This window comes from Achroia grisella, unplaced genomic scaffold (genome assembly GCF_030625045.1).
Source record: "Achroia grisella isolate CSIRO2021 unplaced genomic scaffold, CSIRO_AGI_Agris_v1 utg640, whole genome shotgun sequence".
NCBI lineage: Eukaryota > Metazoa > Arthropoda > Insecta > Lepidoptera > Pyralidae > Achroia > Achroia grisella.
In genome coordinates, this window is record NW_026712977.1 from 2754541 (window position 1) to 2771982 (window position 17442).

General features: G+C 31.8%; 1 protein-coding gene across 1 annotated transcript in view; it reads left to right on the forward strand.

The window, feature by feature from the left end:
- The first annotated feature begins 461 nt into the window (after positions 1-461).
- Positions 462-17442, forward strand: part of LOC131849110 (epidermal growth factor receptor) — a 129563-nt gene continuing 112582 nt past the window's right edge. Inside the window, exon 1 of the mRNA XM_059199103.1 lies at positions 462-592. Coding sequence (XP_059055086.1) covers positions 526-592 — 67 coding nt within the window. The 5' untranslated portion in view covers positions 462-525. The remainder of the gene's footprint in view (positions 593-17442) is intronic.

The following is a 17442-nucleotide window of genomic DNA, read 5'->3' on the forward strand; positions in this document are numbered from 1 at the left end:
TAAGGAATGCAATGCAAACAGATTTGATATTAATTGATTTTAATTGTTTGTGTAATCTAAAAATGTGTTATGCCTGTTATGAGTAGGTATACGCCTTACTGGTTAGCTAACCAACAAATATGTAAATATAAATAGTATATGGAAATTGCTTGTGGCCAAAAATCAGACTACATATCTAATTTAAGTAGATTCTTCTTTTACTGCCATAAAAGGAGAAAACTCATCATTCTATCCCTTTTCCTTCTTAGTTTACTTTATGCAATAATTATATTATTATAATAATAACAAAATAAGCAAAATCTTCTCTTTCGAATAGTATAAAGACTAACGATATCTTTTAAAAGAAAAACTTTCGCGTCTTCCATAAGTTATATTCTATGACACCGTTCGTGGCATCGACGCTATGCGTACGCGCCGAACAACGAACCAACCAACCAACGTCATACAGGCTGCGCTAGCAAGCGAAACGGACGCGTATATTGTGTCGAGTGTGACAGACAGCATGCGCTGTGCCGTGTTGTGACAATGTGGTATTTGATGCTTTTGGTACTGGCGGCGACCGCCGCGGTCCGAGCCGACTTACAAGAGAGAGGTGAGTTAACTGAACATTTTTAATATCCACTTACCCATTGACATTTGCCTTAAAGTTACTGTTACATTCTAAGTTATTCCACACTGTGAAAACGAGTTATTTCGGAAAGCGACAAAGGTGCAATTATCTACTTACAATTTCGTTCGAGCTCAGAGATCTATTGTTTACATAACAACGTGCTCCCACCAGCCGCATTCGGGCGAAATAAACCATGATTATGAATATAAATTCTCATTAGTGTGATCACATATAATTAAGAAAGAAACTGACCAATTGACGTCTTATCGAGAAAATTGAGGTCGATTCAACTCGAATCTCGATGGACCAACGTAACTGTAGCGATTGTGACTTGAGGCCTTAGATACAGCGATTAAGAACATGTGGCTACGAGAGCGCGTAGCTAATTGCCGCAATTATTATAATGATAAAAAGATGATCCCAGCCAAGACATGGCAGATACATTATTTGTGTCAGTAAATATGAGTATTCGTCGTTTGCTTTGTTAATGTTAGAATACACAGCCATATGTAAACGTCTTTATTTACTGAAGTATTAAGTTGTTGCATAGAGAACTGTCGCATAGACGTGCTTTTAAGTGGGCTTTCTAAAATGACGCGTTAAAGTCGTCTATATAGCGGAAGTTATAAGACTATAACGCTATGTTTTTGTTTAATTCCACCTATATATTGTAAACATTATTAATATGCAAGGTAATCAATAAGCTATTAAAATAAAACAAATTGATGTAGATGCGTTGGCGGCCTCGATACTCTGGCGGTTTTGTTTCTTCTGATGTTTGCGGGTTGGATTCTCACACGATACAAACATTTGTGTTTTTGAATATGATTGTTTTTATTGGTCTCGGTGTTCTATTTATGTTATGTTGATAGTACCTACGAGTACCCAATTTGAGACCAGATGGGCACTGTGTTAATTGTCTTGGATTAACAAGACGTGGTGGCCTATTCTGTATGTTTGAAATAAGGGACTAAATATGTCACATATTCAGGGGCGGTGGTGTGGACAAAATGTGACATTCTGTGACAAGCGGGTGCTCTTGAATTTCGTGACGTCACACCAAAAACTTTAAAATATAAAATTTTAATTAATAAGAATGTCTATTTTTTTTTATTAATATTAATAATAGGATTGCGCTTGGTCTTACCTCATCTGTATGTATTATATATTATACTTGCAATTTCTACTTGACTGCCTTAACAAAATACACCGTTTGGTAACATTTTTATTGATACTCCTATATTTAATATTCCTAGAGTGTGATTATATATTCTATAGAGTGTGTGTTATATTCCCTATAGTCCTGTAAATAAGCAACCAACACTAAAATATTTTTTAATTCAAACCCTATCGGGTTCAAAAAATCAAAACAAGCAACCAAACGGCGTTATAATATTAGTATTTTATATTTGTTACATGAGATATTCTAGATAGGATTTGTAATAGAATGTAAAGCTGCATTAAAAATAAACTCATGATACATACGATTTATTTTAAATCAAAACTAGTAATAGTGGAATCCTTTATAATAATTATATTATAAAACAAGTATTTTGCGGTCAATCGTATAACAACATTGACACTAATACCTAACAATATTGTTTGTTAGTATTGTTTTCTAAGAATTAAGACCTCCAATAAGAAAAATGTGTGGTCTAGTGAGGTCATGCATTTTGTGTCAATATTGAATTTAAAATAAATAACGAAACATTTATATATATTGTCAAGGTCGCCGCTTTTGGAACTGTCGACATTTTGGATTTTATTTTATTTTATTTAAATGATATTTTTAAACAGGAATTAAATACAGTAACATTGTAAGATTAGTCGTAAAAGGTACGAGATTAAGGCAATAATATAATATTGTTAAGTTAATAAGTGATAAAGTTATAAATGCACAATTTCCTTCTTATACATTTTATTTTAACATAACAACTTCTGCATTCCATTACTCACAACAAATAGCACGTATTGAATAACTAGGTGTTGCAAGTTTGGTACCTAAACCAAACCATAAATAACAAAAGAGGAAATCTGAAAATAAATTATGAGTATTTTACTTTTAAATATAAGAGACCACACGTTTTGTACTTGTAAAATAATATTCTTATTTTCCCATTTGCGTCTTCATAAAGTTGTTCAGTTTCATGAACTATACTAGCTTTCGGCTCGCTATACCTTCGCCACTAATATTGTGTAGGTAGTGTAGGTACCCACGTGTCTAATGATAATGGAACTGGTGCCGCCTGCGCTAACGGTATTCGCTGGCGGGGCACCAGTGGAGGATAATAGGATGAACAGAACAAGAAATCAGTAAGGTAATCGTGGCGATTTCATCAGCAATTCACTACGACGGTTTCCAAGAGGGCCGCGTGGAGAAGTCGCTAGCCATAGGACAACTAGTGCCCTTACTAACAATCCTGTCCCCTATGATTGCCTGTTTTCATTGGAATTAATATAAATAAAATCGGTAAATATTGTCAGGTTTATTGACGGATGTTTTTCTAAAGTATTTAAACCAGATATGGTTGTAAATAACCACCTCATTCGGCCACACGGCTAAGTCTTATAAAGAGAGTAACTGTACAATCACGTTGGTTACCATAACGAGATAGTAAAAGCGAGTAGGTTGTTACCATCAGTCCACATAATTACTCGCAGAGGAAGAGAAATCGGGAAAAACGCGTCTTTCCGATGTGGTCTTAGAAGCGGTAAAAAGTAACTAAAGCGTTTTGTTTGTATACCATGTTATTGTTTGTATAATATTTGTAAGGTCATAATTTGTAAACGGTTGGACTCTATATATGTTGAACTCTGTATTCAATTTTCGCACACACATGTATATATAATATTACATATTGTATATATATATATATGTGTGTGTAATAACGCAGGTTTCGCCGAGACTATATTATTTAAAGTTATATTTACACGTAATTTTAGGTCACGGTTTATTAATATAATTTATAGAATTTGAACTCTTCGCCGCATTTTCCCTGAAATGTCTAAACATAAGGAATATATCGTAATGATATAGGTAGTGGTAATGAATAACCGGTTCTCTCACACTTTTAAAAGTAGCTAAAATTATTATGGATGGATAAATAGTTATGCGTATTATTATTACAGGAACAATCCACATGTCTCTTTAATAAAAAAATGTATAAGTGCATCTTCCGGCGTCTCAATGAAACGGAAGCTTAGGAAAAAATATTAAAGACACCCCTAAGTGCATCCCGCTTGATGTGCACAAGTGTTCACGTCTTTTTTCCCAGGTTTGATTCCGAGTTCAGTTTGCGGATACCCGTTATTACCCCTCAGCTGTAGGGTTGAACAGTAGAATCAATTTTTGTGTATCCGTTTCCCTGGTCTTCAAGATGTTTATAAAGAGTAGGGTAAACATATACAATACCCTCCCTCAATCGGCTAAAAAGTACGTTTTACGACTTGTAATGACTATTTGCTATGATTTTATAAAGTGATTAAGTTAGTGTCACTCCAAAAGGCACCTTAAAAATAGGACAGAAGTCATATTTTAATAATCAATCGAGTGTACACACGTTTTATTGTTTTTACTACTTTCTGAACGTATTGTAAGTACAATACTGCTGATGATTTCATTACAGTATTGACGCCGTATAGGTATAACCTTATCAATTAACTATTGTTGTTCAAATTATGGGAATTCTTCTACAACACATGTTTATTTGCCTACTTATGATTAAAATACGAGAATTTATTTATAAATTTAACATATTTATAAAATCTTTAATATAGTTATTATATTCCTGTATAACAATGAAGTTTGTATAATTGACTCGTAATTTACCTTATTTGTTATTAGCTTAGCTTTTGTTATCTTGCGATTATTTCCTGAGTTATTTATTATCGTACTGATAATAAAAATTACTTTACTGTTTATTGAATTTAATGTGGTTATAAGATACCTAGTTTATTTGTAATACTTGACTAAACAGACTATAGGCTACCTATATATATATATATAGTATTATCAAAATAGATAAAGGTGAGTTTTAAAATTCTTGTAACTTTTTAAGTAATTTTCTTTAGTTTACTGATTACTGTTATTTGTAAAATCCTAAAATACGTATGTGGAACAATACGATCGTGCGCAATAATAAAAATAACATTTATTTTATTATTACGTACTATTTTGCATTACTGCATATTTTATAATGCTTTATGTATTATATTATCTTTTAGTAGTCATATTGCATTGTATTTCTGTGTGTCATTGCATTACTGTAGTAATCGTGACTTTGTCCACTATTATCTTAATGCAATAAGAAGTAAGAATATTATATTTTAAATTATTAAATAACATATTAGGGTAGCTTTTAGAAAAAATGGAATGATTGAACAGAATGTAAAAGACGAGAAATAAAAAAAATGTAATGCTCGCGAACCAAGGCGATGCCGATCGCTGGTATTTAAAATAGGATAAATTATTTTAAAATACTTCCTAAATATATTGATTTGTAAAGATACAAGAAGAAATTAAACCTATTGCCATTAACCAAACGCTTAAGTCCTTTAAACTGTTGATAAAACATACAGAGTGCATTGTTCCATAGGAACAATAAGTACGTACTTAATAATAAGCTTATACGTAATTAAAGCGTGTTTTATTTTACGATTTTACTACACTGCGCTGATAAGCCAGCTTTAAACTTCTTATCTAATTGAATAACTTTGTTATCTCATAATAAAATTTTATTAAATGGTATAAAAATGCTCTTTTCGCTATTATGAAGGTGGTTGTATATATTAAAATGCAATGCGTTAAAAATCTGAAGTTCACTTTGTAATCGGAAAAAGTTTGAATTTTAATTCTTTAATTATTTATCTCTTTCCCACATTATGAGTGAGTAGCATATACTACGGTATTTCACGGGCAATGATGCGGTATACAGTTAGCAAGTCGATGTTACTGTATATTGTTTATTTTCTATATGCATCAGACGTCAAGATATAAGTAATTCATAACCGAAATTGCAGTGCTTCGACATCTGTTATTTATTTTGTTAACGTAATATAGTAGCACAGAGGTTTGTTTTAACTTCACGTCATATTTGGATACATTTTTATTTACTGCTAGTTTTCAAATAAAATACAGTTAGTACTTAAGTATCATTTGGTTTATATAAAACTATTATACCTAGTTGTGCCTGCGGCTCCCAGTGCGTGTATGCACTTATTTACAGGACAACATTTTATTGACGATAATCAAACGACATTAAAGTTTAATCAATGGAATTGAACAGTAATAGGTTATTAGAGTTGTAAAAACCTTCATGTAATTTTTCCTGCATCATTTAAATATTCCTTATACAAAGTATATAAAGAATATGCACCAATTAGATGATTTTTTATGTTTAGAAAACAATCAGTTGAACTATGAATTGAAAGCAGAGCGAACTGTGTGCCATTGCGAATGAATTCGTCAATCTTAAGCGTCAGGGATATCTTTTAATAATAGACATAATAAATATTATTTGGTAGTGTTGTCAGCCCTATTGATTTTACTTGATTGATTTTACTTGATGTGATTTTCATAGCTTATTTTAACCTCCTCAATATAATAAGCTCCTTGCTTCATTTTAGTAAAAATGTCCATAATTACGTAGTATAAAACAAAATCGCTGTCGCTGTCTGTCCGTATATATGCTTAAATCTTTAAAACTGTTATCTTTTAAACGGATTTTGAAGTGTTTTATTTCTTAATAGATAGAGTGATTCTGAGGAATGTTTATATATATATATATAACACAGGTACACCCGGGCGGAGCCGGGGCGAATAGCAAGTTTTAAATAAAAAAAATAAGATGCTTAATTGATACAGTATTAACCGTGACTGCGTTGAGGTTGATCTGACATTTCTATTACTAAAAATTCCCCCTCATAAATGACAAGAAACAATCATGTGACTCTCACACTGGCATATACTCACTGTATATGATTATCCCAGTTGTAGAAACACGTAAGACGCTAGTATATGTTATAGTCGTTGTTAAATATAATGTTACTGTTGGCACTCAGTCCCCAAGTATAGATACATATCTATTAAGTACTGACCTTGTATGATGCCGGTGAATGAATAACGTGATCATTAAAATATTATCTGTGGAGCCATTAATTGTGCCACAAAGGCTGTTCTCCTCGGTGCTTCGGTGTAAAATAGTGTAAGTTTTTCAGATTGTGTTCAATCGGAAAAATTGTAATCCTTTCGTGTAATTGTAACACGCGATTGCTGCGATTTCTTTTGATAAATATTAATTGATTATAAAGAACTAAGATGTTGTCATTACAAATTTATATTATACAACTCATAACCACTTTGTGAATAAATTGTTACGAATTTTTTAATTCGCTGTAATATTATGATTTCTTTTTGTATTTATTTTAATTATTTATTGATATTAATAAAATATCATTTGTATAGTAATCATATTAAATGATTATAATATATTAGATAAATATTTTTTCAATGCATTTATGCACTACAAACTCTACTATGATATCTCACTAAATATGATCGATTGTTTTGTGTAATTACACAAATTATAAAAAAATTTACATCTTTTATTAAATTGCTAATATCAAATTAATCCGGTTTTCAACGGTAAAATCTGGTTTTCCCTGACGTACTCTGGGACAAGCTTTCCGTAACATTTAATGTTTGTTTCCTGCCAATAGGTTTACAAAATTCTATTGTTATTCCGAGTTCCATATGTATGCACGGTTGCATTTACCTTCTCAGCTGGATATACCTGTATTGTAATTGTATATACCTACGTGTATATTTATATTTCTGACCCTGTCAAGGCTATTTACAGCATAGTAGTAATATCAGTTAAGATCAAGGTTTCTTGATGGCATACATCAAACCAAGGTTTTAAGTTTTTGTCTTAACATTTTCTGTTAAGTAATTTAATCTTTCGGTAATTGACCTTCAGAGTGTTGAATAATAATGCGTTTGTCTGATCGTCTGTCTCATTATGGATAAGTATTGCATTTGGTTATATTGTATTTTATTTATATATACTTTACATACGGCATAGATGAGGCACTAAAATTAGGGCCAAAATCAGACCAGTGAACGAATTTCTTCCTAGAGCGGAGTATGTAATGAAATCAAGCCTTTCTCATAGTGTTTGCCCACCGAGTCGAATTTATCTCCACAATAATACTTTGTACAAAAGTCAGTATACAGTGCACAGTGAAACTCACTTTAGTTTCTTGTATCTAATATGTAATGTATACGCAACGGTTATTAGTAGGTTCTGTCAAGTTACCCAAACGCTTATTTGTCAATCTTGTTGTATATACTTGGATTAAGAAATATAAAAAATTACAATGTTACCTATATAAATATGTAACAATTAGGTTAGAAATGTTTTCTATCTATTGTTCTTATTAATTTCGTTAGACCATTTTGCGTATGAATTAAACTTTTTACTATCCGCAGTTTAATTCTATGCTTTAATATTGCGCAGTGTTCCCAAGCAAGATAGCATCGTAACGTTTATTAATTATAGCGGCATTGAGAATTATTTAGGTATCTCAAGTTTAAAATATCAAGCGTACCTAAACGAATTAACGTTTTCACTTTTCAGTACGAAATTGGAAGGTTTACTGAGAATAGAAAGAAATATTGTAAATATGAAAGGTATAAAGAAGAAAATATATATCTAACGACACGATATGATGATAGGAAAAAAAAAGTTTTATCAATAGTTAATAGTTTGTCAATATGGTAGAAAACATCTCGCCCCAAACTAAGTACGAGTACTGGTAGTTGATATATACCTACTTAAAAAATGTATATCGGACTATAAGTTAACCATGATTTTTACATAAAGGATCCTATATCCCTTCTCGTAATAAATCCATTTTAATGAGATTTATTAGGAGGAAGGATATAGCTTTCAACCATTAGTCGCAAATTGATAGCAAAAATACGCATAAACATACTTTTGCATTTATAATATCGAAATTATTGTTAAAGCCCAGATCAATACAGATTTATACGAGAATCGAATTAGCGATAATGTGAAGTAAATCATTATGCTGAACCACAAAACCACGGAGGTCGATTGATAAGTACTTTTAACTACTAATATTGTATACATTATACAAGTATGATAGCTGTAAACGAGAGAGAAGACGAAACAGGTCTTACGGTTGAACTAACCGAGTAGCTCCCGACAACCATATGCCAATCGAATTCGCTTGAAAAATAATATCGTCCAGTAATAATACAGTGACGACATGTGTTAAACTTACATGCTCATGAATGGTCTGGAACCAATTTAGTGGATTACGTATAATAAAAGATAATTTAACAAGAAAATAACAATACAGGGTGTAACAGTACAAGAATATTCATTAGGCACATTACGAATTGTATGTAGTTATTACTTGAACTTGCGGTTTTTTTTTAAAGAGGAGGTAGCCTGAGTTATTGTGTGTTAACTGGCTATGCCACACATCCGGCTGTTTTTTATGTACGTTATAAATGAAGTGGTATTATGTTCCTTAAGTCATAATATAACTAACTGGACTTGATATTTTTTCGATAGGTCGCTTTATTTTGTAAATCGAGTTAACTATCAGAATTAACTATCAGATAGCAATTGTAAGTAGCTTTGACGTAGTCTAGTGTTTTGAGTAGTCATGCTCACTAAAATGTCCAGACTTGTGGCGGCGTGGTGGGCCGGGTCATTGGGCTCCCTAAAATATGGTCGAGCGCAGTGATGGCTGGCTCATCCGTCATACTCGTGAACGGGTGCTGCTTGTAGGGACTGGTCTGCTCTAATCACTATGACTGATTTCCTCTTATTAATTGTTTAACCAGTTGGTTATATATTCAATATTATTTCTATTTGAGTATTTAATAGAATTAGTGCTAATTGGTGGTTTGTATTCACACACTTAAACTTAAAAATGTAAAGTAATAATGAATTATTTAAAAGAGCAACACGCAAGTTTCTTGCTCGTTCTTCTTGTGATGAGACAGCTTTCCGAACGAGTGGTAGATTAAAAAATGTAATGACTATTCAAAAGTGCTTCAATGTAAGTTTATTTGAATAAATGATTTCTATTCTATTCTATTCGAGTATAATGTTAGTCGTTCTACTTTGTTCATGGAAACGATACAATATCTATTAACAATAATGGTTTGTACGTTTGTGCGTAGCGGACAGTATTCGTGTTGAATGTTAATAGTTTAATTGATACGACCATGGGAACAGTTCTATACAAACATACTGCTTACTACCGTTATTACGTTTGTATTACCTATTTTAATTATGTAGTTTTTTGTAGTATTAGAGGATAGAGGCGCCATGTGACGTAACAGTGACGGCTTTAACAGCATTGAAAAAATTTTGTTAAAGAGATAAATAATATATTTCATTCTTCGTCATAAGCTCCGACATGAATTACGTAACGCAGTTCTAACCATATTAAAAACAGCATAATCTATTTATAAACAACTAGTGACTCCTTCCAGCTTCGCACGGATGCATTACAAATTATTGATTTCTCGACTTGTACTTATACTATAACACGCATATGTTATACCTATGAACTTTCCTCTTGAATCACACTATTTATTGCTGAAAACGCATTAACATCCGATTCGTAATTTAAGAGACATAATCGAACAGACAGTGGGGCGGCTATTTGTACTATGTAATTGTAATGTTAAGACTTTAACAAATGAAATATCAAATTATAATGTCTTTGACATTTGAGAATACTAATTAACAAACTATAGACATCACTGCAGGTACTGTAGTCAGCTTTCTTATGAATTACAATGGAATAGTACACGGGGATAGATATAATATTAAATTCCTAGCGAATTTGTCACGATGGGCTAACCTGACCATATATTCATCTTATCATCCTCCACTGTTGCCCGCCAGCGTATCCCGTTAGCGCAGACGGGTGCACATTTATTGTCATCCACAAAAAAAATATCATATTAGTTCACCAGGACTAATATGATCGGGACGGGATTAAGGATCGACATTCACTTCAGTCGCTCCATAAGTTTTTCCGCGAGTTTGGAGTGTCCTCTACATTCGCCCCCTTTGTTCATCTGGTTAAGGTGTAAAGGCCAGTTACTGGACTGCGTTAGAATATAATATATGTAGCAAAAAACTGCAGCATCTCCTCCTTCTGGAAGATATTAAAACAATTCAAAATGTCTTGAATATAGTAATATAATAATAAAGTAAATACAAACTATCATACAAATATATTTAATGATAACGGATAACAGTTGCTGAAACACGGAGCTTATCCATATGTTCGAATGTCACTAAATAAGACAATTAGTCCACATTTCGAGGTGCGTAATAAAACAGTGGCTTACTAATTAAATTAATAAACTCAGTTCTGATGTCATTATCACGTTGAACTGGCAACGCGTGATACCGACTTGTTGATAGCAAGAACTCATTACGTATTCAAATATTCTTTGTTTTACACCGAAACGGTAGCAAGTAAATACAAATTGAATGCGGTTTTTTAGCATCTATAACACTGCATTTCACGTAAATAATATTTATTAAATAATTGCAACGTGCAATTATTAAGCGTAAAACTTTGACGGCGTAATTGGTCTAGCGGTTTAGTACACTGCCTTACTTCCGATGGTTGCGGGTTCGATTCCTCGCACGGCACAAAAATTTGTATTCATAAATATGATTGTTTGTATCGGTATGGGTGTTTTCTATGTATCATATTTATAAAAAAATATATATCTATGTATTTGTATCTGGTATACATAACACAAGCTTTAGCTAGCTTAACTTGGGACTAGATGGATGGCGCTGTGTGAATTGTCCTGATATTATTATTATATGCAATATTTCATGTTATATGTTTGTCATATCGCTGGAAGGCGTTAGATGCGAGCAGCGCAGGATCGATCGTCGTGGAGATCTTTAGGAGAGCCCTTTGTTCAGCCGTTTTCCGGGCTGAAATAATGATAATGATGATGTGTTTGTAACCCAAATTTGTTTAATAAATTGCAAGGAATAGCCAATCACATGGTCAGTTGGTTCATTCAATGATCAATAAATATAGAACTATTTCTCTGCTACTATATAATTAAAGAGTACCATAGAGTATTAATTAAATACAAAAAATAGACTGTGTAGTTAACTATATCGAAAGTCCTGAGACGTCATGTTCTTCTATTTGTCAAAATATCTCTTGCCATTCTCTATGCTAATAATATTTTATTGAATGGTCAACCGACTACCAAAACGAAGGCATTGAGATATCGTTTAAAGAACTGATTCGGTTGGTTTTTCGCTCTTTGATATCAAGAATATACTATACCTGAAATCCTTTGACGTATCTGACTGTCTTTCTGTCTCTTATTTTATGTTAATCAAGTCGAAAAGAAACCACTTTTGACGTCATTACGATCAGGTCTACGGTGAATAAGCGTTTTTGTCCACGAGTCAGTTGTTTTTAAGTTTACAATGAACCTGTCTGACGAATTGATTATTACACTGATATTATTTACAATAATGAACGCACGAGACAATCAAGTGGTTATTGAATAATAATTAAGTATAACTTAAGCAACAATTCAAAATTTCGAGGTAATGAACCTCGAGATTTAGCCGTGTGACCAGAGCTGTACCAATAAGAATTATCCTTGTCCTTACTAATATTATACATGCAAAAGTAACTCTGTCTGTCTCGCTTTCACGTCGAAACCACTGAACCGATTTGAATGAATTTGGTACATACATAGTCTAAATCCTGATAAAGGACATACTTTTTAATGCGAAAAAAGGGTTATAAGGGGTTGAAAGGGAAGACGAAATATTATACGGAAGGATCGCCATTTTACGCGGACGAAGTCGCGGGCACAGCTAGTCAGAATTAAAAATGGTAAATAAATGTAATGTATACCTAATATTAATATACAAAGAATATTGTTAGATAAAAAATGACGATGAAAGTCTATCAAAAATAATTATAGTATAAATATGATACTAGTTTTATGAACCGACACTTCTCGCATATAGTAAATACTATATTATTAACATATTAATATAATTATTAAGAAAATATTGAGTAATGAAAACTATTATAAAATTCGATTGTAATTTGCGGGTTTATTTATGCGTAAAATTATCGATAATTTGATTTATATTCGATTTATCCTTAAAGGAATTCAATCCTCCTTTGAATATGTGTAGCTTTAAATGTAGTCGAACAGGTTCAAATCTGTCGATGTAAAAGTGAATGTCACTTATCAAAGGAAATCCGGCGTATTTCGATACAACTTACTACAATTTAATTCAGACTGAATTAAGAATGTTAGCAAAACGAACTGAAGACGTTAAGAATTGTCTGTCCCAATTTGATTTCGTAAATGAATAAATAGGTCTCATATTTTGAAAAGTAGTTCGTTACTAAGTCGGGATAGCCTGAATTGAAATATATATTACAATAGCTGTGCCCGTGGTTTCTCATCCGCGTTAAATTTCAATATTAAATTTAGGCTATGCGTTATTCAGATGCTTATGCATCTGAATAACGCATAGGCTATATTACTGTAAAGTTTCATCAAAATCCGTTAGTTTTTGCGTGAAGGAGTAACAAACATCCATACTCACAAACTTTCGCGTTTATAATATTATTAAGATTGTAATTACCTGCGCTATAAAAATAATCCACTAAAAATATTTTTTGAAAATTTTAATAGGACAGTATTGCATTAGGTACTTTGCCCAATATGCGGCCCCAAAAAACTACTGATTGTAGAATCTTTTCGTACAAACCCAATAAATAAATTTGTACAATATACATAAAAGGAAAATACCTAGAAAAACAGATATTTCACAATAACCACCTAGGAAGCTATATAGATCTAGTGTATTGCAAAATAACGTTATTTGATATTGTTACATCCTGCCGCGTGTCATATATAATTTCATTATATTATAATAATACGATATGTTACGGATCATTAATTAAATATTTGTGTGTATAAACACACAATTGTTTTAGTTGTGTATGTAAGTACGCGTACTACTAAGATTTCAATATTTTTTATCTATCATGACTAGCTAGGCTTCGCTTAGATTCGTAAATACGAAATCGCAAAACTTCCCATTACAGTAAAATAATGTAAACAACTGATTTCTATTAACATTCATCAATATATATTTAGATACATTTTCTTTCATTCGAACTCTGTCTTGTGGTTACAAATACAATAAATAATGAAATAGCCAGATAGTTCTGAAGCCTTTCATTTGCTGCCACATTCGAAAGCTAGCTAAGATTTCTGTGGTCCTGATTTAAAACGTATATTTTAAATTACATCTTACTTCGTTCATCAAGCGATTGTCCTTTGACAGTCTGACAGATTTGATAATCTGATATATACAAATATTATTAACTAGACAATTCTGTCCTTTTGGCCATAATATTTGTTCGTTACAGTAGTATTTTCGCTGTGTGTGTTTCGTAATGCCTTTTGTCATACAGTTCTCCTTTAAATTTTCCAATACATGATTTTTTTTACGTTACATTTACGTAATTTAGCGGATTATAGTTTTGGATATCGAATAACTTACCTAATACATCATTTATTTATTGATTTGACGCGCTATAAATTAACTAATTACCATAAGATCGTAGCTTTTGTATTCTGTGAAACTTACAAGAAATTTTGAATTCGGTCTAAGATTGTATCGCGATCACGACAATAGTACTTGCAGAATGTAACTGAGCAGCGTAATACGTCTATTTGGGCTGTTGTGAGTATAATATCATTACAACTTCTAAGACTAGGTACCTATGTCTTATATTGTGCATTGTTACGCTGGTCGTTTACAAACAAAAGCCACTAAGTATTGACTTTGTTTCAAATTATGAGACCCTGTAACCCGACTTGAATAATTTGGGTCTCGCTGACTGTTTTATTTGGTTGTTTTTTACGGCATTCGTTCAGCGTTGGAGTATTTACAAGGCATTGTGTCCATTTGAACTATAACTCCTTCTTTGTTTGGTGTACTTAGGTAGCAAGTCATTGAACACTATAAGAATGCATTGTTTTAAAATTTCGTTTTATTTAACAATATATATATATATATATAAATTCTGCATACAATATACAATGACAATGCCTGGATATTAGGTACTCAATAGAGCGGCTAAAGGTTAGAGCACATTAATATGATAAACGGATTATACATAGAGGCATTATATTTCAAATTATGCATAAAGACTAAACCATGGAATACAGATAGTATAGTTATAAAAATAAACAAGACTTATGTAAAACGTGCCCAAATGGCGTAACCAGAGTTTGATACCAATTGCTAGGTAACTTCTTTGTCTTTAGAACAATTTGACAAAGTATCTGCGTTTTATACAAACTATATTTGAAATCATTGTTCTAAAAATCTTTATTGGCATTACAGTTTAAACCAACAGTTACATAAGATATTGCAATTGGGTAAGTGTAGAAATGTAAATATAGTAATTTTGAATGTAGATTCAAAATTACTATATTTACATTTCTATATATATTATATTATACCAAAATACCACATAATATAAGTAGTTTTATTATGTGGTGTTTTAGTATACTATGTAAAAAGAAAACTATGGTATATAAATAGGTATTAAATTTTTTAATACCTAAAATGTGTTCAATTTCAATTCACTACTGAATAGTAACAAATGATTTTCTTTTTTTGATTGATCCCCTGTACCATTCCTGAAATTATGACAGCCCAAGACAAAGTTCGAATTCTTGAACATATGCCTTGCTATAAATGTTGCATTCTTGCTTCCACAGATTTGAAGTGTCGTTTACATTCGTCCACATTTTCGTTCGGTAAAACTGTAATAGAGTCTTGTAGCCAGAAAACAGAGCGCAAATAGAAAAGACAATGCAGAATTTTGAGCGCCTGTCAGTTATATTTTTTTCGTTTTGAAGTTTCTACCACCAAATCATGCGCTGGTAACTTGATATTTTTATAGATATTTTGGAAAAGCATATATGAGGATTGGACGGTTTTTATAGAGATATATTTATTTAGATAAGCAGTCTAAAACAATATTTGGAATGGTTTAGTATACACGAAATAATCTTCGGATCAGCGTACTCAAAATATTTTTTTAGAGAATTGTTTAAATATGAATATCCAGTTTTGCCTGATTTGATAGCCATCGAATAATAAATTAATGAGTTCGTATTTGTTGGTAACAAATATTAAAAGTATTGCAAATATTTTTGATAAACCATCGGAACTGCAAATATCATTAGATGACTAACATAACACACCAGATAATTACGACAATACAAGTCTATGACAACTCCGTGATATCATTACACCAATAGATCTCAATAATTAGTTGACTCACCCACTCCGCGCGCACCTAAGGAATTGGGATCTGGGAGCCGAAGATGATCGAAGTTTGCCGAAGAAATCCGAGGATTCCCGAAGGTGAGGAGAAGGGGGGAGTTCGGCAGCCCGTGACGCCTATGGCCAGCGAGCCGTGACGCGTCTCCTATCCACGGACCTCGATACCGTGATGTTATCCCATACAACATCAATAATTTGGTTGATATCAACATAATATTTTAACTATTCGATCCACTCCGTAATTTGGTCTATAACATGTATAAGTATTAAAAATGTAATTTATTAGCGTTTCACAATTAATTGAAATATAAAATTGAATAACATTTGCGTGATGTCGCAATGGGGTTAATAGTTATAACAAAAAGTGAGGCCGCAATGCCGAGCCATGACCAACATTCGCATAAAGTGGATTCTAATAAATACTAGAGTCACCTATTACTTCAATGTGTATATTTTTTTATTCTGTTTTACTTAAATGATTTAACATCTTTATTTACTCCCTACTAAATAAATTGACAAAGTATAATTAACAATAAATCAATTATATTTACTACTTACAGTTATTTTAAAGAAGAAAAACAATAAAAAAACCTATGTATACTTCTTGAAGTTAACATAAAATTATTACATTTTTAGAATCCAAATAATAGATACGTCTATTATTTGGATTTAAAAAATGTAATAATCTAAAAACTTGAATTACCTTGAAGTTAATGAGTTAAATATAATTATTGCGTCCATAAATTACCGTGAAAGATACTGTAAAAAGTTCACCATTTTTTTAGTACTTTTTTTATATATAATAATTTATGCATTTTGATCGGCATTTAAGATTAACAACAGTCATATAAAGAATCAAGCGTAGCTCACGGTTATTCTCACGGGATCTAAGTTAATTTGTTGAACAGTTTCAAATGACCATTTAAAATATAAACTGTTAATTATCAGCTAACTCTCAGTATAGTCCCACCGGAGTTCTATGTCCAATGCCGTTTGGAACAATGTCACTTCTTAATGAAGTTTATTTTTATTGTAATATAAAGATTGCAAGGATACTCACCGTTCTCTAAGTGATGGAGCAACTCTGTTACCAACATAATTATCAATTTCAAGCAGTTTTTGATTTTGAATGTAAAAATAAGATATTTGCAAATATTAAACAAAGTTTCCAATGTGAATATTTATAATTATTATTTTTCTTAAATATTAGTGCTCTATAATAATAATAATAATCTCAGGATTCACACAGCGCCATCCAGACCCAAGTTAAGCTAGCTAAAGCTTGTGTTATGGATACTAGATAACTGATACAAATACATAGTATTTTTTTTCGTAAATACATACATAATATACATCGAAAACACCCAGACCGATACAAACAATCATACTCAT